The sequence below is a fragment of the Penicillium hordei genome (genome assembly GCF_028827395.1).
Source record: "Penicillium hordei strain IBT 12815 chromosome Unknown utg000001l_segment0_segment0, whole genome shotgun sequence".
Lineage (NCBI taxonomy): Eukaryota > Fungi > Ascomycota > Eurotiomycetes > Eurotiales > Aspergillaceae > Penicillium > Penicillium hordei.
Window position 1 is genome coordinate 7298030 of NW_026623142.1, and position 21678 is coordinate 7319707.

General features: G+C 47.9%; 13 protein-coding genes across 13 annotated transcripts; 8 read left to right on the forward strand and 5 right to left on the reverse strand.

The window, feature by feature from the left end:
- Positions 1 to 201: 201 nt before the first annotated feature.
- Positions 202 to 1087, forward strand: N7537_002740 (BRcat and Rcat domain-containing protein; the record flags this gene model as incomplete). The annotated part of the gene is made up of 3 exons (XM_056893798.1): positions 202 to 290; positions 351 to 872; positions 928 to 1087. The coding sequence occupies 3 exons, from the start codon at positions 202 to 204 to the stop codon at positions 1085 to 1087; spliced, it is 771 nt and encodes a 256-aa protein (XP_056758793.1).
- Positions 1088 to 1207: 120 nt separating this feature from the next.
- On the reverse strand, positions 1208 to 2284 carry N7537_002741 (3-hydroxyacyl-CoA dehydrogenase family protein; the record flags this gene model as incomplete). The annotated part of the gene is made up of 3 exons (XM_056893799.1): positions 1208 to 1938; positions 2006 to 2105; positions 2156 to 2284. 3 exons carry the CDS (start codon positions 2282 to 2284, stop codon positions 1208 to 1210), a joined length of 960 nt encoding a protein of 319 aa, XP_056758794.1.
- A 780-nt stretch (positions 2285 to 3064) lies between these two features.
- On the forward strand, positions 3065 to 6702 carry tof1 (putative DNA repair protein (Tof1); the record flags this gene model as incomplete). The annotated part of the gene is made up of 3 exons (XM_056893800.1): positions 3065 to 3151; positions 3221 to 5594; positions 5645 to 6702. 3 exons carry the CDS (start codon positions 3065 to 3067, stop codon positions 6700 to 6702), a joined length of 3519 nt encoding a protein of 1172 aa, XP_056758795.1.
- Positions 6703 to 6976: 274 nt separating this feature from the next.
- On the forward strand, positions 6977 to 8008 carry N7537_002743 (uncharacterized protein; the record flags this gene model as incomplete). Its single annotated transcript, XM_056893801.1, has 1 exon — positions 6977 to 8008. One exon carries the CDS (start codon positions 6977 to 6979, stop codon positions 8006 to 8008), a length of 1032 nt encoding a protein of 343 aa, XP_056758796.1.
- A 206-nt stretch (positions 8009 to 8214) lies between these two features.
- Positions 8215 to 9162, forward strand: N7537_002744 (PhzF family phenazine biosynthesis protein; the record flags this gene model as incomplete). Its single annotated transcript, XM_056893802.1, has 1 exon — positions 8215 to 9162. One exon carries the CDS (start codon positions 8215 to 8217, stop codon positions 9160 to 9162), a length of 948 nt encoding a protein of 315 aa, XP_056758797.1.
- A 1518-nt stretch (positions 9163 to 10680) lies between these two features.
- Positions 10681 to 11166, reverse strand: N7537_002745 (SRPBCC family protein; the record flags this gene model as incomplete). Its single annotated transcript, XM_056893803.1, has 1 exon — positions 10681 to 11166. One exon carries the CDS (start codon positions 11164 to 11166, stop codon positions 10681 to 10683), a length of 486 nt encoding a protein of 161 aa, XP_056758798.1.
- A 1806-nt stretch (positions 11167 to 12972) lies between these two features.
- Positions 12973 to 13957, forward strand: N7537_002746 (inositol oxygenase; the record flags this gene model as incomplete). The annotated part of the gene is made up of 2 exons (XM_056893804.1): positions 12973 to 13833; positions 13901 to 13957. The coding sequence occupies 2 exons, from the start codon at positions 12973 to 12975 to the stop codon at positions 13955 to 13957; spliced, it is 918 nt and encodes a 305-aa protein (XP_056758799.1).
- A 624-nt stretch (positions 13958 to 14581) lies between these two features.
- Positions 14582 to 15476, reverse strand: N7537_002747 (uncharacterized protein; the record flags this gene model as incomplete). Its single annotated transcript, XM_056893805.1, has 3 exons — positions 14582 to 15093; positions 15144 to 15392; positions 15449 to 15476. The coding sequence occupies 3 exons, from the start codon at positions 15474 to 15476 to the stop codon at positions 14582 to 14584; spliced, it is 789 nt and encodes a 262-aa protein (XP_056758800.1).
- A 217-nt stretch (positions 15477 to 15693) lies between these two features.
- Positions 15694 to 16407, forward strand: N7537_002748 (uncharacterized protein; the record flags this gene model as incomplete). Its single annotated transcript, XM_056893806.1, has 3 exons — positions 15694 to 15791; positions 15870 to 16107; positions 16289 to 16407. The coding sequence occupies exons 1-3, from the start codon at positions 15750 to 15752 to the stop codon at positions 16405 to 16407; spliced, it is 399 nt and encodes a 132-aa protein (XP_056758801.1). The 5' UTR covers positions 15694 to 15749.
- Positions 16408 to 16673: 266 nt separating this feature from the next.
- N7537_002749 (type I iterative polyketide synthase) lies at positions 16674 to 16913 on the forward strand (the record flags this gene model as incomplete). The annotated part of the gene is made up of 1 exon (XM_056893807.1): positions 16674 to 16913. The coding sequence occupies one exon, from the start codon at positions 16674 to 16676 to the stop codon at positions 16911 to 16913; it is 240 nt and encodes a 79-aa protein (XP_056758802.1).
- Positions 16914 to 17510: 597 nt separating this feature from the next.
- On the forward strand, positions 17511 to 19512 carry N7537_002750 (uncharacterized protein; the record flags this gene model as incomplete). Its single annotated transcript, XM_056893808.1, has 3 exons — positions 17511 to 18495; positions 18540 to 19027; positions 19087 to 19512. The coding sequence occupies 3 exons, from the start codon at positions 17511 to 17513 to the stop codon at positions 19510 to 19512; spliced, it is 1899 nt and encodes a 632-aa protein (XP_056758803.1).
- A 60-nt stretch (positions 19513 to 19572) lies between these two features.
- On the reverse strand, positions 19573 to 19809 carry N7537_002751 (uncharacterized protein; the record flags this gene model as incomplete). The annotated part of the gene is made up of 1 exon (XM_056893809.1): positions 19573 to 19809. One exon carries the CDS (start codon positions 19807 to 19809, stop codon positions 19573 to 19575), a length of 237 nt encoding a protein of 78 aa, XP_056758804.1.
- A 469-nt stretch (positions 19810 to 20278) lies between these two features.
- N7537_002752 (sucrase/ferredoxin-like domain-containing protein) lies at positions 20279 to 21200 on the reverse strand (the record flags this gene model as incomplete). The annotated part of the gene is made up of 2 exons (XM_056893810.1): positions 20279 to 20854; positions 20913 to 21200. 2 exons carry the CDS (start codon positions 21198 to 21200, stop codon positions 20279 to 20281), a joined length of 864 nt encoding a protein of 287 aa, XP_056758805.1.
- Between the last annotated feature and the right edge of the window lie 478 nt (positions 21201 to 21678).

A 21678-nucleotide genomic window follows, 5' to 3' on the forward strand; every position in this document is an offset into this window, starting at 1 on the left:
TTCAGGAACAAGAAAGAAAATAGTGTTTGCTCATCCATGGCTAAGTGCCCTATCCATATATGGCCTGGAAGATGAGGTGCACCATGCATTTCTACATAAGAGGACGTCTTTCAGGCCCGGACTCTTACAACTGGCTATGCACTTTGTCCCTCTGAAGAGCCAAGTACCAACCTCAAAAGTTGCTACCCAAGCTACGGCAAAATGACCAAGAGCCTCTCGTCCATCCGACAGCTCCCAGACTACTTGGTGCGAGTATTCGTATCCAAGAAATTGACTGAGGAAGTGAGCCAGTCAGTAAAGCACAAGACCAACCGAAAACCAATTTAAAGCCATACGTTAACCCTTCACAGGTGCACAGGGTGCTTCCAAAAGGTCCCAACGAGCAAATTATTAACTGCTCCCTGTGAACACCAATACTGCCCCCCATGCCTCCGACGAATGTCCTCAATAGCCCTGAACAGCCTAGAGATGTTCCCTGCAAAATGTTGTTCCCAAGAAATCCCCGCAAAAGCACTCATGGAGGTGATGAGCTCTCGAAACAAAAAGCTTTATATCATTCGGTGGGAGGAGAATAGTATCTCTCCCCTAGAACGTTTGTATTGTTCTCGGGAGAGGTGTGGCCGATGGATCCCCCGAGAGAGCTCAAAGGTACGGTTAGGATATTGTGTTTGTCCTCATTGCCGGGCAAAGGTTTGCTCCAAGTGCGGGGACCTTTTCCATCTCGCCTGGTCGTGTAGCCATGACTCTGAGACGAAGGCGACGTTGGAACTGGCAAAGGAGAATAATTGGCAGAGATGCCCCAATTGCCTGTATTTGGTGGAGAAGGTCGATGGATGTAACCACATCATTTGTAGGTGTGGGCATACATTTTGGTATGTTCACGCATGCAGACCCTAGGCAAAATGTTAACGCTAATCGGAAAATAAGTTACCTTTGTGGTCAACGTGGCCAATGCGAATGTCCCCTACGTGATATCGAAGATGAAGACCTGGATACAGATGGGGATCTTGATGTTAATACAGTGGTCGCTGCAATGGAGCAAGCGGAATCGGCAGGTGAACCTTGTTGGTGGGAGGGTCAGGCTTAGAGGATGGTCGAGGGCGGGTAATCGATATTTATTCTCAGCAAATTGCGATCTAGATTAATATGATGCAGGAAGGGTATCTTGATCGAAATGCTTTTTCTCCATTCCGGACACGCATAGCACCTAATAGTCATAGAAACCCTTGCCGCTCTTCTTGCCGAGCCAACCAGCATCCACCATACGACGCAGGAGACCAGCAGGTCTGTACTTGCTGTCACCAGTCTCCTGGTGAAGAACGTTCATGATTGCAAGGCATGTGTCGAGGCCAATGAAATCAGCCAAAACGAGGGGGCCCATGGGCACGTTGGTGCCAGTCTTCATAATGTTGTCAATATCCTCACGGCGACCAACACCAGTCTCGAGACAAATCACGGCCTCGTTGATGTAAGGCATCAAGATACGGTTGGCAAGGAAGCCAGGTGTATCGGCCGATACAGAGGCTACCTTACCCATCCGCTGGACAAAGGCAATAGCAGTATCCATGGTCTCCTGGGATGTTTGGAGTCCCCGGATAATCTCTACACCTTTCTGGATGGGAACAGGGTTCATGAAGTGCGTTGAGATGACCCGGGAGGAAGCCTGAAGGTCGGTAGGATCCGCGCTGGTGGCAGCGGCAATCTTGGTGATGGAGATGGAGGAGGTGTTTGTTGCGAGAATGGCATGTTTCGGGGCGATCTGGGCCAAGCTGGCAAATATCTTTGTCTTCAGATCAGGGATCTCAGGTACAGCCTCAATTACGAAGTCGACTGCGGAGAGACCCTCCAGCGTCAGGCTCGTAGAAATAAGCCCACGAGCCTCATCAGCTGCCTCTCGAGTAAGGCGCTGCTTTGCTACATCCTTTTCGAGAAGTTTATCTATTATCCAATGCCATGTCAGATAATTCCGGGCGATTGCAGTAAACTGAATTGAAGCTCAGCGTACCGGCAAACTTGAGGCCCTTATCCAGAGAGGCCTGCGAGGTATCGACGAGAGTTACCGGGACATTTGCCTTCTGTGCAGCGACGAGGGCAATTCCCAAGCCCTGAAACTTTGTTAGACCTGCATCGTGGTTGTATATTTCGTGTTACACACCATTTGGCCCGCACCGACAACACCCAGTGACTTGACCTCGGCTGCGCGAACCGTAGAGGTTGAGCAGAAGTTTCGGGCCACCACAGGGCTTCTGCGAAGGGAAACAGAGCGAATAGTAGAGGTAAGCATGACTGCAGCGGTTTCTCGAGCTATGGGAAAAATTAACAAAAGGAGTGAAGGAGGCAAGTGAGAGGAAGCACATGGGTATACTGCTATGACTTCACGTGCTTTTGGACGTCAATGTGTGGTACTCGACAGTGGCCATTGAAGCATATATCTCACCGCCTTGTACTTCTCGATCGAAAATACTTTGCTCAAACGTATTGTGATAAACATAGAAATGATGGGGCTGTCTGCTATCCATATTATTCAGAAGATGGGCCGAAAGAGGCATATTGAAGCTGAAGCTTACGTACCCTAGAAAGCCAACAATCTTGGAAGTGCTTTTGAGAAAACCTCAGGAGAAATCATTGTTCTTAAAATACATAGGTTATATTCTTTAGAGTAATACATTTGAAGTCATGTACGTTGAATCTTCAGCTTCAAGAAATTTCCAGGTGATAGATTGAAAATGATCATGATTGCTTGTCGATCAAACGATAGCACTCGGTCGAACACCGTGATATTATGCATTATTTCAAAAGTGGATTTGGAATAATAGACATATGTAAAGGAACAAGTTCGAAAGGATTATCTAGGTATCTCTACTCAGATCTATAGATCTATACATCTGAGTATTTTGCCAGATATTGTATTGTGGCCGTTGATTTCCGGCGTAAGAGTATCGGTTATCTTCGGCACTTTGGCGGCATCCAGTTTCTCCGAACCGCCGAAGCCGAACACGCGTCGACGCGTTCCCATTCAACTCGATTCGGGAAGCAAATTAATGGGGTATCAAACTAGCCCACCATGGATGAAGAGGTTGTTCCTCTAGGACACGACGTGCAAGTCGTGGACCCAGACGTGCGTAACTATGTTTACGGCCTGGTTACTGCTGTGAGTTCACTTTCCACTTTCTCCTTTGCCTGGCTCTGGGTTAATTCACTGATACGCTTGGTTATCTAGCTTGGAGGATTCAATGGGGAAAATGCCGACCAGTACGTGCTCGGAGATGATGCTCTGGCATGTCTACGCGACATTAAACGCTGGTTGAAATTGTACGATGAAAAGAATAACCGGATGGACGTTGCGCGATGCCTTGGAGAGGCTAACTTGATCAATGGTGATCTGCTTCCGATTCTCTCGCTCTGGTGGGCTAGTGGACAGAATAGTAAGCATATGACCAGAATCTCACTGGCGTGCTTGGAACTTCTTGTTCCCTTAACATGGCCTGTGGAGTTTCATAGCCAGATGACAGTCAACCACCACCGTCATACCCCCTACATTCAACAAACACAGGTCCAATACAAGCGAGGTATCCTCAGATCCGGAGGATTGAATCTCCTTCGCGCAGTCATTCGAATTTCTCTTCCAAGCATGGCGACCCCTCGATCCGAACGTTCAACCCGAGACGAAGGAATCCTCAAGCTCATGTTGTACTTGCTGCGAAACGTTGCGATCATATCCCCCAATACCCGACTTGCGGCAGAGGGCGACGAGGAGGAGACATCCAGATCGGCGACAATCAACGCCTTCCATGAGCAAGATGCGTTTGCACTTCTCCTGACCATGTGCTCTAATGTCGGCGAAGACTTCAACCTTCAGGACATTCCTCTGATGGAGACACTTTTCCATATTGTCAAGGGTGTCAACGTTGAGAAGTTGTTCATGGACGATGAGCAGAGAACGGCCAAGCGAACTGACGAACTGAGCGATCTATTGAAAAAGGAATCATTGGTACGGAGGGAATACGCAAAGAATGCGCCTACACGCCATGGAAGATTCGGTACAATGATCTGGGTCAAGCGAGACGATGCGAAGGTGTCTACTGTCTCTGGACAAGGTGTCTTGCGCGACGACCAGACCACACTACAAAAGATGGACGAGAGCAAAAAGTGGAATAAGCCTCGGCCTCGTCGCAGACAAGATGATGTGATTCAGAACAACAACTTCAACATGCCAGCTCACCTTAATTCCGAGGCAACTAAGAATCTGAGGACTTTCGTGGAGGAGTTCCTGGATTCCGGGTTCAACCCTCTATTCACCCATGTGCGGAAAGCAATTGAGCGTGAAGCCGAGCGTGTGGTACCACTCAATAATCGCCAATTCTTCTACACAGTCGGTTGGTTCCTGGAAGCAGAGCGCGTACGACGGGCTCGACAGCTTCGCCATCGCACGGCTCAGAATGGAGGAAGAACCAAAGATATTGAACCCGATAGCTATGGTCTGGTCGCTGGCGTCCTGAACCAAGAGACGTTCATTACTTTGAACCGGGCTATGCAGAGTAGCCTGGACAACAAGGAATGGGAAGACCTCAATGCTCAGATGCGCTGCTTCACCCAGATTCTGTTGACTGTCCAGGAAATGGCAGTGTCGCCGCTCGAAGAAGATCAGGAAATCGCAGAGAACATTCAAAACCGAATTTTCTATGAAGAAACAACCCATGACCGGATTCTTGCTATTGTGCGCGGGTACAAAGACCAAGGCTTTGGCTATTTAGATGCCTGCACGGAGTTAGCACATGTATTTCTGCGAATGCTGGAACGGTATTCCAAAGAAAATGCCGACATGCAAATCCGCTCGCGGCGAAAGGCTAAGAAAAGGCAAAAGAAGGCTTCTCAAGTCGCTCAGCAAGAGGGAGAAGACGACGACGAGGAGCGTGACTCTGAAGATGAAGACATGGAGGAAGCCGCCCAGGCCATCAAGGAACGCAGCTTTGACTTTAAGCGATTCTCAGCCAAATTCTGCAACCAAAACTGCGTGGATACCTTTATTGCGTTCACAGGCTTCTACCGAGAGCTTAACTCTGAGCAGCTCAAACGCGCCCACCGCTATTTCTACCGAATTGCGTTCAAGCAGGAGATGACTGTCTTGCTGTTTCGAGTGGATATTATCAGCCTTTTCTATCGAATGATCAAAGGCCCAGGCTCCATGGACTCGAGCAAGTCTGTATTTAAGGAATGGGAGGAATTGGTCCGGCAGATAATTCGACGACTGGTCAAGAAGATTGATCAGCGCCCCGCCTTGATCACTGAACTGCTATTCAGTAAGATCAACTCAACTGTTTACTACCTTGAATATGGACACGAGAAGCAAACGATTTCCAGCTATAAGCGTCCCCCGCCGGACCTTGTGATTACATCGACGGAGGCAACGACGAAGGAGGCGAAACTGCACATCGTGATTGGAGCTCTTGTTCTCGATGGTAGGGCAGATCTGGTAACATGGATCAAGGATGTATTGAGCTCCGCAGCCTCCGAAAGAGAGGACTGGGAAACCCAAGAAGAAGTCCGTCGTGCCAATAACCCCGAGACTATCAGCGTTCCCAATCCCATGATTAGTATGTTCCCCCAATACCCTATTTCTCGATTGACACTAACAAAGAAACAGCCGTCAAAGGCAAAAACGAGTTCGTTCAGAATTCCATGTTCTCGAACGCAAAGCTACGTCTGCTCATGACTATCGTCGGATTCGAGCGACTCGGCGTTGAAGATGTGCTTGGTGCCTCTTGGGTCATTCCAGCCTCCCTCAAGTCCGATGACTTGCATGAAATAATTTCTGAAATTTTGAAATCTCTTCAGAACCCATTCTCCGGAGATCCAAATGATGATCCTCGCAAGCACATCCAACCGAAGAACAAAGGAAGCGATCGTGGCAACATGATCCAAGGCACGCTTGATGTCAACTTTGGATCCGAGTCCGAAGGCGAGGACATTCCCGATGGTCCTTTGTTCCCAGCGAATCCGCGGTCCAAGTCCAGTGCGCTGGATGACCTTAAGAAGAAGCGTAAGAAGAAGCAGAAGGCCGCTACTGAAAGGGAGCCACTGGACGATGAAACCCTAGAAGCGCGGCGTGATGCGCGTCTATCAAACGCACTTTCTCGCCAAGCGAAGATCAAGAGTGATCTGTTCATCCATGCTAGCGACGAAGAAAGCGACGAAGAAGCCGACAAAGAGTTCTTCCGGCTGGAAGAAGAGCGGCGAGTCAAACAGGCAAAAGAAATCAAGAAGGCCTTGCTCACTGGCACTGTCAAACCCACAAGCAAGGGTAAAGGGAAGAAGTCTGCCGCCCGCAAGCGAACTAGCGATACCGGCACATCTGCGGCCGCAAAATCGAAGCGACAACGTCGTAATTCTGGTTCCGTTGCTAGCGGTGCTGAAAGTGATGCTGATGGCGATATTCTCATGGCGGAACTTGACGCTGAGTCGTCTCACTCCCAGCAGGAGATCTCTACTAGCCACGGCGCTGGAGAGGACGAAGACACTCCCCTCACATCGGGTGAGGATGATCTTGCTTTTGATGATGATTTCGCCTTTACTCGTGATCTTCCGAGCAAGCCCCAAGCTACGGAGTATGAGGCTGTAGACGATGACGAGGAAGATGCACCTGTGGCTCCAGCCCGGAGACGTATGCGCGGCGGATTTGTGATTGAAAGTGACTCTGAATAGTGGTTTCACTTCAATATTGGTGATATGTTTCGATTATGATGACCTGATGAGGCGTTTGGCATTGAGATGGAAACGGAATTGTAAAGCATCGGATACCTAAACTCAATGAAAACAATTTTACGACCTAATATTTCCTATCTGCCTAGTCACCGACAAAGCCAAGGTCCGTGCTTGATGAAGCATACAGAATACGAGCTTCCCCACACTGGACCTCTGCTCAGTCGCAGGAGACCCATCTTACCCATTTACCCATCTTTTCCTACCAACTTCCAAGATGGCTGATAGCAAGACTCTCACAGCAGCGTGCCACTGCCAAAGCATCCATTTCACCATAACAATTCCCGCAGTCTCCCTCCCCCTCAAAGTCCACATATGCCATTGCAGCGTCTGTCGCTACACCCATGGCACACCATGTATTTTCCACGCCCCACTACCAGCAGGCGTAGTACCACAGTTCGTCGTTCCTTCCAGCATAGACAAACTGACACCCTACAACCACGCCGAGTCCCAGGGAACGCGGCATTTCTGTAGTACCTGCGGTTGCCACATCGGAGATAAGTCACACGATGACGGGGGCTGGGTGATATCCACGGCTATCTTCACTAAGCCAAACCAGGGTCTATGGGAGATGCGCTCGCATGCTTTTACAAACTCCTCGCTTGATGGAGGGCTTTCCGCGATGTTCTCGCATATTGGTGGTCGCCAGCTTGATGTTTTTAACGATTCCGGAGACAGCATCCGAACAGGCGCAGTCAAAAACGAGGGCGAAGAATTGCGCGCTGAATGTCACTGCGGTGGCGTTTCGTTCTCTATCGCCCGTCCTAGAAAGGAATTTCTTGCTAGTCCTGCAAGCGAGGGATGGGTTTTGCCAAGGGACACAACCAAGTGGCTTGCGCTTCTTGATCTCTGTGATGACTGTCGTCTGGTCGATGGCTCCAATGTCATAGCTTGGATGTTCGTTCCGATTGATCATATATCTCCTTCTCCACTGGGAGATTTGATTATCGGGTCGTCGAAAAGTTACAAGTCTAGTGAAGAGGTACTACGGACATTCTGTGGGACCTGTGGTGCGACGGTGTTTTATAGCTGTACCGACCGGCCGGGGATAGTTGATGTGGCGGTTGGTATTTTGCGTGCGCCGGAGGGGGTGATGGTTGAGAATTGGGCATTGTGGAGGGGGAGGATTAGCTCTGGGGATGATGGATTGAAGTATGATCCTGACTTTAGTGGAGCGTTGATTGAGGGATTGAAAGTATGGGGGAATAGGAGGGGTATGCCGGATGATTTTGTTCTCCCACGAGTGTAGCGGCCCATTGTATGTCTGTGCAAATATACACGATAATCCAATTGTTCTACAAGACATGAGACTATTTCAAGTGTAGGGTGAAGTTTAACGGTGAGTCAATGCGAAAAGTGGGGGGACCAGGTTGCAACTATAAAAACCACCCGACACCCCCGTTGATATCCGAGACATATCAATATCCCAATATCCCAATATCCCAATATTCCAACATGACTCACCTCAAATTCGTCACTCTCGATGTCTTCACATCAACACCCTACTCCGGCAACCCGCTGGCAGTAGTCTTCCTCCCAGAAGATGACTCAACCGCTCTAACGCAGAGCCAAAAGCAAACCATTGCACGGGAATTCAATCTATCGGAGAGTATCTTTGTCCACCCAGTACGCGAGAAAGGCAAGCGCACCATCGACATCTTTACCACAGACTGCGAACTCCCCTTCGCAGGTCATCCCACCATTGGTGCAGCCTCCTGGTTCCTGAGCCACTCAGCCGACCCCGCGGATGAGGATGGTGTCACCACACTCACAACCAAGTCCGGCGACATCCCCATCTCCGTCCAGAATCGTGAGACCAAATACGTTGCTGCGCAGATTGCGCACAATACGCGTATCCATGCTGGGCGGTTTAGCTTGAAGGAGTTGGTTAGGCTGCACCCGACACTGGCGCCGTTCTTTACGCAGCCGGATGTTACTTTCCCGCTCTTTTCCATTGTCAATGGGATGAGTCAGTTGTTTATTGAGCTTCCTTCGCTGGAGGCGCTGGCTGCTGTGACGCCTGCGACCGGTGGTGAGCTGGTTTCCGATGAGTATCTTGATGAGGGGTGGAAAGCTGGGTTGATCTGTGTGTACTTCATTGTTCGGGATGTTGAGGATAGTGTCTCGAAGAAGAAGGTCATTCGGTCCAGGACGATCCTGGGAACTTTGGAAGATCCGGCTACTGGTAGTGCGGCTAGTGGGTTGGCGGCGTACTTGACACTTACGGAGGGCAAGGCTGGTCAGAATTATCAGTACCATGTTGTGCAGGGTGTTGAGATGGGACGCCGGAGTGATATTGGTGTTGGGGTTACGTTGGATGGCGACAAGAAGATTGAACAAGTTGTGCTGACGGGCACTGCAGTTAGCGTGTCTGAGGGCAAGGTGTTGGTTCCTAATGTCTGAATAATATAACCATACCTAGGTAAAACTTCTAATGAGTCATAATGCAATATTCCCCTTTGTTCTCACCAGTATGTAGTGTGCTGCGCCACAGCATCAGTGTAACCATTTCCTCTTTGAGTCCCCGCGAGGCTGAAAGCTGACTGTGACGTGCTCTCAGGAGTCATATTAGGCTGCAGACTACATTTGGCCGAATTTATAATTCTATCTGGATAGCCATGCTTGAACGGTTTGGCTATCTGTACTGTATTCTGAAATTTGCAAGTAAATGGCGAAATCATCTTCAGAGCCCGGCTTGGAACCCAAACTCCATCGGTATACACGACGCCGAGAATTACATCCTACACCGAAAGGGGTCCGACGAGCAAGACTAAAGGCAAATCATGTACAGGAGACACATCTCATAGAGCCCCGGGAATATGAGGAGTCTCCTTTTTTCAAGAGGTATGACCTCTTTCTTCCTATTATAACTTCTACTCCTAACATCGTAATTTTAGATTCTTCTCCCTTCCACAAGAAATAAGAAATAACATTTACGGTAAACTTCTCGTCCAGCCATGCAAATTTGATCTATATCACTCAGACCCATGCAAAATGCCTCTGCTCCGTATAAGACCAGGCCCAGATCCAGATCCCTGGAATAGAGAAGGCCCTCAATGTGCAAACTGCCACAACTACGTCTGGAAGCAGCCACAAGTCCCGATATTCCAGTCCCCGGCACGGAGCCAATGGGCGCAGCCCCATAAAAACTCCTATCTCTGTGATAATTGCTACTGGGACCTGGACGGAAACGTGGAAGGGATCCCGTGCATGAGGTTTCTACCATGCCTATGCGGAAGGCGTGACAATCTAGCCATTCTGCTCGCCAGCAAGAGATTTTGGAACGACGCTGCACCGGTATTCTGGTCGGAAAACTGTTTTGCTTTTGAGGACCCCTCTCTCCTAACGGGATTCTTGACTGCTCTTCGTCCACAAGTGAGGTCGTGGCTAAGGCGGATATCGTTTATGCCTATTCATGCTTACAACAACGATGAACACTCTAGTACATTTCCGCAGTATCGGGATCCAATTTGGAATGGATGGGATGATATGAAGAGCTGCTGGAATTTACTGAGACTGTGCGACGGACTGATAGAGCTGGAGCTCGATGTACTGTCTCTGACGCGCAAGGAATGGGCTCAGGCCATTCGGCTAATCCATGTCAAGAAACGAGTTGTCTTTTTCTGTCATTTGGACCTAGCTGACGTTGCATCTGAATCTGGATATTCAACGGACTTTATATGGGAGTCACATGCTCTGAGGAAACGATTCGACTCGCCCACGACTGCTTTGCTTGCTTCTAGCATGACTGGTGAAAGGGCCATCAGAAGGAAAGCTTTGATAACTCATTACTCCAATAATACGCTACATGAAAGATGTGGTGATTATGGGGTGAGGTTTACTGAGAAGATGATCGAGGGCCGAATGTTGAATTCATGATATCGTGGGTCAAGCACGGCGTTTTCCCACCGCTCATCTACTTCAAAGTTTCTTCTCCTCGACCAATTGCCTCAACACCTTGATTGTCCCCTCAACCGCCATCTGGCTCATCTTCTTCTCCTTGCCGAGCAGCGCCGCCAACTCCTCCTCCGAAACGCCGGGGTGTCTCCACTCGAATATATACGTCATGTATAGCTCCCCACCAGCTCCTTGACTGATCACATTACTGATTTTGCTTCCATCCGGCTGCTCAAAGTCTACGCGGGTAGGCTTGAAAGTTGTGACAGTCTCTTGAACTGTTTTCTGGGTTTCGCGGAAGAGGACTTCGCGAACGGTGACGGGGTTTCCGGTCGATGGGTCGACGGAGTCACTGACGACCTTGGTGGATTGGATCGCTCCTGGAACGAATGTCTCTGCGGAGCGGATCTTGAGGAGGAGGCCGTTCCATATTTGTTCGGGAGTTACAACGGGTGTTGCGCCTGGTGGGTTGATCGGGGCGGTGAATGCGATGTTGTTGGTTGAGGACATTTTGAGAGGACGTGAAAGGAAATTGTCTCAATGATTTGGGTTGATGCTATGAGAAATTTTGGTTAGGAATTTCGTCCGAGTTTGAGACTCTTTTATACGATCTGCTGTGAAAAGCAATGACAAAATCGACATGCCGATTAAGGTCAATTGTAAGCTCGACGTTACCAGGGATGAGCCGGATTCATAATATTTCTGCCTTGGCTGTCAGGGCCCCAATTCGCCGAATCCGAACAAGCAGGGTATTTGTAGACCAGAAATGATAAAGCAATGATTTCTTGAGAATTTAGGAATGCGCGGCACATGGAAAATGAAGGGGTTCTGGATGATAGTATTTTCCCCGAGTAGGCTGCTTATATTCCAGGGCAACCTATAGTTATATTATTCTTCTGGAACCTGAACATCAAATTCAAAAAGTAGAACAACCCCGATCCTCAAGGAAATAGAACAATATTTTGTGCAGATCACATGGTTTGCACGACGCGCCGAAATGGTGGATAAGATTGATATTTCGATCATCGTGCCGGGGGTTCGTTTTTGCGTCTCATAATTAAACGCCCAATGAATGACCTCGCAGTCATGATGAATATGGAAGCTAAGAGACAATTTTGTCTGGAGCTTGCCCTTTTTTTTTAGGTAATTGGCTAGGGATTGGAATATCATTACACCTAGAATTAGTAAAAATTCGAACCCATGAGAAGCCCGTAGCAGCCAAGTAAGAAAGCAGATCCACTAAATCAAGAAACGGTATTATGCGAGAAGGAGTCATTCTGCTGCGAGAGATGAAGCATGAATTCTCACACAAACCACTCGCTGGTAATTCCGAAGCTGTGTTTGAGCTAGATGACTCCATAGTACACGTCCGTGGATGATTCGGAAAATGGAGGCCGAGAGATAAGGTTGTTTTGGTGTGGGGCATCCCGCATCTTGTCCTATCTTTAGTTCACCTATCATCAGCCCTGAATTGAAAATATATCTACGTCTTTAACAATATAACATTAGAATTCCCCGATTCTGGACTTGGTGAACGATGTACTCAGCAGAGTCCCGCACATCAGACACCTAGGTGCCCCGGAAACCACTACTTCAGGGTCTGATTCAGCCGACCCAAGGGACAACAAGCTTGTTTGCACTTGTCTAGAAGATCGAGGTCTCTGATGAGACACGAATTTCCGTAATTGACGATATTAAGTGGTAAAAGTTTTCTCGTGGTAATGAACGAGAGGGAACCTGACCTTTTCGTTGAATTCCCGGCGTGATTACGACATCAGATATTTTAAAACGTTTATTAGATAGACCTTATAAGTTCCTATGAACTGCGATATGATAATAATTCATAAGTCCTTGTTCTCACTAGACGTAGCATACCCATAACTGCGTGGGAAATGATCATTGTCGTATCACCCCATACCCATTGTGCCTTGAGCCGTGAAAGCGACTGGTACATTCCATTTCTTGGACATCTAAAACCTAAGAGGCGATACCTCGGTGTACGAATTTAGCCAGCACGGAATTCGCTTTCCACATTAAAACGCTGGTCAACCATATACCATGATCATCATATATCAGCGGGGATAATGACATAGGAAGCGGAAGCCAAGAACCGATCAATAACCAGGGCTCGATTTGAAACGACCTTCTCGCCACGGAAAATACGATCCGGGAACTGCTCAATATATCTCTGAGCTGAGACTATAAGTTTCTCGCTACGAACCCTTGGATGAAGCAATAGAGCCAAAGACCAAATTTTCACAAACCTTTGAAAACAAAACAAGACCACAAGACCAGAATAGTCGCCAGTCCGCAAATATGGCCGTCGCAGTCCAATCCGCCCCAATCAGCCTCGAGGCAATGTCCGACAATATCGATGCCGTCAATGTCTACAAGACAAACCACCAGCAGGACAAGGGCCTCTACGATGAATCTGAGTTCGACAAGTCCAAAGACAAAGCCGGATTTCGTCAGTTTGACGATGCTTGTGACCAAGTCAAGAACTTCTACGCCCAGCAACACACCCTTCAGACAGTGGCATACAACCTGAAAGCACGCAACGATTTCAAAAACAAGACTCGTGCACACATGACCGTTTGGGAGGCGATGGAAAAGCTGAACACGTTCATTGACGAATGTGACCCCGATACCTCCGAGTCCCAGATGACCCATCTTTTGCAGTCCGCCGAAGCAATCCGTAAAGAAGGAAAGCCTCGCTGGATGCAGTTGGTCGGACTTATCCACGACCTCGGCAAGCTCCTCTTTTTCTTCGGTGCCAAGGGCCAGTGGGATGTTGTTGGTGATACCTTCGCAGTTGGCTGTGCTTTCGACGATAGGATCATCTTCGGTAACAAGTCCTTCAAGAACAACGAGGACTACAACAGCGAGATTTACAGTACCAAGTTTGGAATCTATACTCCTGGCTGCGGATTGGACAACGTTATGCTTTGCTGGGGTCACGATGAGTACCTCTACCATATCGTCAAAGACCAGTCTACAATTCCCGAGGAGGGCCTGGCAATGATTCGGTACCATTCGTTCTACCCGTGGCACCGGGAGGGCGCATACCATGAGTTGATGAATGAACATGATCATAAGATGCTGGAAGCTGTGAGGGCTTTCAACCCTTACGATCTGTACAGCAAGAGTGATGAACTCCCTGATCCAGAGAAGCTGAAGGTAAGCTTATTCCTTCGATATTTGGATTCTACCGCGAACGTATGCTAACGTGAACATTAATGAACAGCCTTACTACATGGAGCTAATTGATGAGTACTTCCCTACTAAGGTCATCAGATGGTAGTTGAATTTCGTGCGGCCTGTCTTCCAAGTCTATGCAATAGATCTGCTACAGAATGCCATTTAAAGGAAGTTCACAATTTTTTACAACCCGTTATGTCTATCGTTTGAAATGAAAATAGTCTTTCGTTCCTCTTGTTTTGAAATGATTTACTAGGCGATTTTTATTTCCGAGCCCACTAGTCTCACGGTGGTTGGTATCACAACGGGCTTCATTTCACCACAAAGAAATAGCAGCCCAGGTGGTTTCAAGGTTGAGTGGAAGGTTATACGAATTCGATTTCACAACTGAAGCCTTTTCCCGCCTTTTTTGTATCCAACTTATAAGGATTAAGAAGGGGAAAACAATATTATAGAAAAAGGACGTCTAAAAAGACCAAAAGACTACCAAAAAGACTACCAAAAAGACTACCAAAAAGACTACCAAAAACATGTGACAGGGCCGCGTAGGTGGCCAACTAAGGGTTCTTCTATTCAATAAATTTAAGAACAGATTTTAGAACACATAACCTCCAAATTTACCAAATTTCACGAGTCACGCATAGTCGATGGGCCAACTGGCCAACCCTTTTGATCCAGGGAGCAGTCCAGCTCTCCGTTGCGGCCTCGACTCTTTTGTACTGAGCAATTACCAAGGCTGAACCGGCGACGAATACTCGCGCACTACCTTCCCGGCATCCTCATCCCGCTTGCCTTCCACAACTCCACGAATAACCTCCCCCCCAACTTTAGGGTCCTGCGCTCCTAGCCTTTTTAACAACTCTGTGTCTCCCCCCAGGGAGGTTGCCAGCAAGCCCGGAGAAATTGCCCAAACCTTCACGCCATCGCTCCTCAACAAATTATACCATTGCACCATTAACATGTTGAGGCCGGCTTTTGCCGATCGATATCCAACAAATGGTAGAGCCTTAGGTAGCCCAGCCGGTGTAGAGGTATTTCTCGGATCCTCGGGGTCCGAAGCGCCCTGCAGAGAGGAGAGGCCACTGGTGATAAACAACAACCTGGGGTCTTGAGACTTGAGTAGCAGCGGAAGGAATTTGGTTGTCATGATATGTGCGCCCGTAACATTCACATCCCAGGACTTGCTCCACGCCTGCCGGGTTGTCATGCCTTGGTCAATGTAGGGATCAAAGGAAGCGCCTGGGGTCAGTTAGTTGGATTGTGCTTCTAGGAAATATTGTGGGACAAACCGGCATTGTTGATTAGGCAATCAACTCGGCCGTACTTGGCTGCAATTTGATCGAAGGCCGCTTCAATCGATTCGTCGCTCTCGACATCAACCAAGAACGGCTCCACGGTGTTCTGTACCGCTTCGGTTATAACATTCTGGCATGCTAGCTGGGCCTTTTCGAAGTTGCGGCCACCGAGCAGGATATGATAATGCTGTTTAGAGTGGTAGAGTGCCTTGACGGTCTCCAGCCCAATCCCTGTGTTTCCACCTTAAAGGGACTTAGCGAAGATGACCTTGGAATGACATTAGGCAACTTCTAATCACCTGTAATGACGATGATCTTGGAGGTCATTGTTGCTATTCTTTGATCGGTAAGTGTGGAACGAAAATGATACCAGAGAAACTTATATGATTGCTGATGATTGCTGTTGCTCGGGGTTAAGGTTAACCCCAAGAGTATATCCGAGTGAGACGATGACGCTCAACTGATCGGTAGTCGATCTACCTAAGTCCGAATAAGTCCGATTTACCACCCCATTTACTGTCTAATTGATTCACCTTGACTATAGCCGTGAGTGAAATCCTCGTTATTACCTGCCCAAGCGGTAAACAATGCGGTATATTGATGCCTTTCCTACGTAATGAAGGCCGATTCCGACTGCGATTAGTCGCGCACTCCATTGCTTCAGCGAAGAATCTACAAATCTCCTAACCGGACGCCGAAATCATCCAAGCCAATCTTCAGTTTCTATCTGACTGTCATGACCTTCTCATTGGTGCAACAGCCATCATCAACGCCGTCCTAGAAAGTTTACATTCCAACGAGAAAGGAAGTGGCTTCAACCTGGTTGACGCAGCACTTGCAGAGTCACGTCGTGAAGATAATTCCTTTAAGTACTATGTTCTGTCAAGTGTACTGGGTACCCAGCATTGGAGTTTACTCCAACACGACTTGAAGAGCTGCATCGAGGAGAGACTTTTAAGTCCATTAGGCTGCTGAACCATCCTCAAACCCGGAAATATTTGAATTCCCCACGATGAAACTTAGCATTATTCGGACTTAATATTATTTGGTACTAACTAAATCGTAGTTCCTCGACGCCTATCCCGTTGCAGCCCTCGCCTCTCAAGATAATCCCATACTGGAAAAGTGATGGAAACCAGAACATGCAAATAGTATCGATGCTCTCGATGATCTTGCTGCTATATCAGCGAAGGTCTTCAAGGACCACGAACCACACTACTTGGCCGAGTATTCTCCCGTGTTAACTAATTGGATCTGAGAGACGGAAATGATCAGGCTAACTGAGAAGTGGATTGGAAAGAGTATTGAATTGAAGACACCTAGCTTTGAAACGGGTGTAAATAGGCTTATAAACGCCTTATATGGTGGTGCACGAAGGACGAATGAACTCAGTCCTGGTGATCTGCGTGGGGGATTTTTCAGAGACACCGTTGAACTTTATGTTTACAATCGGCGTGGGTTGAAGAGAAGTGGGGGCGCGGAGAAAGAGTGTATGTCTGCTATCGAAGGCGAATCAGAGAATGCATGGCGACTGTTGTAACTGGCAAATACTGCTTCCTCTGCTCCAGTCAGAATATCGTCTATTTCAACAGCCATTACAACTTCACACTGGCTGGGACAAAGTCTGCCATAGAACTTGACAAGGACACAATATCCACTCTCCCCACCTTGTCTAACATCAAGACAAAGGCTCTTGATACCACCCACGGTCTCCATTCCACATTAGTGGATGGTGCTGTCCCTGAACTTGAGAAACTTGGATAGAATATGATCTTCCGTAAGCCAGTTATTCATCGCAGGTCAAGTCAGCGTTAACAACCCACCTTTCTCCCTTCACGATATTCGCTTCTCATACGAGAGACCCAATCCACTTTGAAAACGCGGTGCAGCATCTCATGGATCAGTACTGTTAAGATCTACGATCTAGTAGAAAGATCATAGAGGCACAATGTATTGCATTGTGGTGGTGTGTGTTGTACAGATAAATGTAGGAGGGAAGAGAGAGCTAGTCTGCCACTATGGAACATGTGTATCCTTCAAGCATTGGAGTCGTGTTACTGGCAGAACATGAGATTGCCGACGCTGAGCCATGGGTATAGGTCTGGTTGCGCCGCAGCCTGTTTAAGACCGGAGCTCAAACTCTGATTCTTTTGTCACAGCTTGCTAACTCTCACTTCTCTATTCTCAGATCACTTGAAACTCTCACTTTTCTATTACCATCTCGCCTGGAATTCTCACTTATCTTTTGTGAGATCGCTTCAAACTGTGACTTCTCTGTTATTACCTGGTCTGAAACTCTCACTTCTCTCTGTGATCACTTTTACCTTACCACATCGCCTCGCATTTACATCATTGACCACAATGTCCTCCTCATTCACATCTTCTACCTTGTCGAAGGCTAGTTGTCACGCACTGAGCTTTTACTCAACTTCATCATCCTCCTCTCCGTTCGGTGGTTCAGTACATGTGGACAGTCATGGATTCTTGAAATCCTCCCACCGTGCTGGTGGCCCGACACTATGCTCCCTTCCAGCTCTCACAAAAACAAATATTCCTTCTACAGTTCCCAGACTGTCCCTTCGAACTCAAGACCGTACAGCCAGCATCCTAGGGGAACATGGGCTTGGGTTTAGCTATGTGAGGCTTGTGGGGCGCATCTCAAAGGTTGACCCGGAACCTGAACCTATCCTCACCATGCTTATTGTGATGCCGGATCAGCCAAATCCGGACAAGTGGTACCGTGCTTTACGTCATATTCAGCCAGAGCTTGCAAAGGATATCCCCGGGATCTGTGTTGAGCTGATCGAAGAACAGCTAAATCGGGGGATCTACTGCTCCCCTGTGAATAGGGGACACCCGATCTATCGCAAGTGGCCCTCGATTGTCGACTTCATTCTGTCGCATGCTGATTTCCGTGAGTGGACCGCTTTGGAATGTTGGAGATACGGAACAGACACAGTGAGACAGCTAAACCCTGTCACTGTCATTGTTCAAGTCCGCAAAACAAGCACGTACCCATTCATCACAGCAGCACGGCATCTACATGGTATCCTCGCATACTTTGATTTGGCAGATGTGGACGTCTTATTTCAGAGAGACAGCAATACGCCACTCGTACAGAATCCTACTCTAGATAGAGATGTTTGTGCGGGAGCGATTCACCCCGGTGTTAGCCTCGGAATCCATCAATGTTCCGCGGGAACTTCCACCCTTGGTGGCCTTGTACAACTCCAGTTTTCCGGTCAAACTGAATGGCGTACCTACGGCCTGACATGTTTCCATGCTGTTTGGCCACCGACAAACCACCGCAACCCTGAGTGGTTCAAGATTCACAACGCTGGAAAAGGTACGCTATTATCTCTTCACTATCATACACTCAAGCTAATATAGTAAATCTAGCCATTGCAACCTGGGAGTTCTCTCCACTTGATCCTCGAAAGTCCGAATCATTCCCTGATGTTGCTCAACAGATTCTATGGGTTGACCATCCTTCACTGCGAGATTTGGACAACACTATCAAGGGAAATAATGATATTATCGCGGATCTCAGGACACCACGGTTTCTGCAGTGTGAGAAAGAGATGAATAAGGGTGACGATGGATTGCTCCCAGAATCAGCCCAGGCCCACTACCGTGCAGTGGTCAGACAAATCCAGGCCATCGAGGAGACCCGCAGCGCTTTTATCGCAATGCGTGATAGTGGCAGCTACCTTCTAGGTCATGTTTATGCTGGAAGCGGTCTCAATAGAACGCCGGAGTTGAAAAACACAGAAGGAACCCAAGAACCGCGTCTGATATCCACCGACTGGGCTCTAATTAAAATCAACCCCGAGCGGTTACAACCACAGCAGCACGGAGACAAAATTTCTGGCAACCGGGTAAGTTATCATGTCTATTTTTACGCTTCGTCTTACAGCTAATGTGTCACTGGTTCTAGCCTTTCCACTATTCCCGCTTTGGACACCCAGGGTGGCTTCCGGAGCAGTTTATCTATGATCCAAACTTTGAACCCTTGTGCGGCCTGAAACTCCACAAATGTGGTCGCTCTACCGGAATCACAACAGGAACATACAGCTTTCTAGATTGTGTTCGCTTCACTGAGACTTTAGACGAGTACGGGATGGCTCAGACTATTCCAACATGGGAACACAAGGTTGCTAGCGGTCCAGATGGCTCCTTTGCTGAGAAGGGTGACTCCGGATCGTGGATATACACCCAAGATGGTGCGGTTGTTGGAATTTTAAAATCTGGTGACCAGAGCAAAGACACCGGGACAATGACTTTGATGTCTGAAATTTTCGATGATATCAAGAGTATCACCGGTGCCACCAATGTGCGAATCGCTCCCGACCCAGATTTCTGATGACCATCTGCGAACGAACTCCATTCAGCATATAATGATTGCTCTCACCCCCACTGAGAATCACAGCTGGGTATCCACATTTCCCCTGCTTTCGATTTGAGCGATCAATACGCCTGTAAGGCCTGTCCCGGAAACGATCTGTCGGAATCCAGTAGCCCTGGCATGAATGATATTTTGAGCATTGGCAGAAGGTGCATATTCGGCGATGAGAGTTTGAAAGCTGTTTCTAGATATGGTTTGCGCAAGGCTGAGGAATACCGCTGCTCCAAATGATTGGCTGAATATGATGGGTCCCATGGCGACGGGAAGACGTTGAGGTGGCACTAAAATCTGAATATCGAGAAGTGGCTAATAGGGAGAACATATTATTAATTTGGTATTGAGCTCAGTGATGCAGAATACCAAGCATACCATTTACAATTGTAGTCCACGACAGGCCCCGTAGAGAATCTAGTAACCAATTCATTTGCCCGTCGGGATGCTAGGAGAGAAGTGTCATAGAAAACAACATACATGGTTACCAATAGGACTAAGGGTAGAGCTACAAAGACGTCAGCTATGATCATTGCCAGGATGTACACACCACTCATGGTCGGAGATGCGTTATTGAGCGATTGAAATTGGGTGCCTAAAAGTCCCATAGGCTATATCTTAGGTCATTAGGCCACAAATTGATTAAATGTTTGGCGATCATAATGTACATATTGGATTATGGTTACTGTGCACCAATCAATGAAGACTGAACTCCAGCATTTTGGTTTAGACATTACCAGCTTGTCAGCCCCTTAACCCTGTCAAATCCCCCTCTAAGCTGCGAATCCGGATGAACGACCTTCCCTTCCAGGATTGTGTGCTTCACAATCCCCTCACAATGCTCTGGCTTGACCCTAGCTAACCAGATCATCTGCTGTTCTTTCTTCCGATAAATTAGCACGTTTGCAGAGAACTTATGTCCTCCAACGTGCGAGACGAAAAAGATCCCCACACCACCAGGGCGCTCATCATCCATATCTCGGTAAAGATTATTTCTGCGCAGATGTCGCTCCATCTCCTTTTTGATCAATGGTGCGGTAATTCCACAGCGCGCATCACGCCGCTTATGCGAGCATAGTAGGACTACGTAGTCATGTGGACATTGTCGGGAACTCAATCGTGGACTGCTGATGGACTGGGTTGGAATATCCGTTGACACGTCAATGAACGTCTCGACCACATGCTGGGCATCCGAGTAAGCGACGTCATCCACAAAGGTAAACGACGGTAGTAGGAGGACGGTTGTTTTAGAGGTATCAGGCACCTCTCCACCCGGTGGAGCAAGGTTCGACGCGGAGATCATGAGGCGCTTTTAGCACGCAATTAGCATATTCCCAGGGTTTTGCTGCCAGATCAAAGAAACAAACCCCTTTCTTGGACTTTGCGTGGGATCTGAACGCCTCCATTAAACTACCATTCTCTTGTTCGACCTTCCGAACCCAATCTGTTTGGCCCGTGGCAACGAGTATGTGCGCGTGGAACTCCTTGATAAATCCGTACATCGGAAGAGTGGTGTCAATCTTGACGTTTTGTGGACATTTTACGGTGCAGTCATTGCAGTCGATGCGGCAGTCGTCTCCATCGACTATCGGATCGACTTCGGGAAAGATGTATTTTGGGCGTCTGCTAGCGATCGCCAGGAGTGAGCGAAACATAGTGGGTACACTCAAGCTTTTCTTGATAGAGCAGGGTACGAGTTGCGAATTGTGAGCACGTGTGTGCGTTCTAACAAGAAATTTGTTCTTGAGGATATCGCAGACTCCACAAAAAAATATAGCTGAATCTCTATGAAGAGAGAGTGAGTATAAAATGGGAGAGAGAAAGGCCTAGCTATGTATGGCCAAGGTAAGGCTCCTTTCTCACTTCAACACATTAATTTGGGGTCCAAAGTTATTTTAAGACATCTCAATCAGGCAGTGACGGGACAGGGTTCGGATCTAAAATCTCACTTGGGTAAATATACCGAAATACCCCTGTGCCCTTAATTTTCTCCACCATCTCCGAAGCTGCCTGAAGTGGGCAATAGGTAAGAGACAGCCTAAAGCGAATGACAGCACTGCAGCCGCCCGTTTATTTCTTGAATAGAACCAAATAAGCCCTTGCAAGATACATAGTACATATTAGCTTTCATGC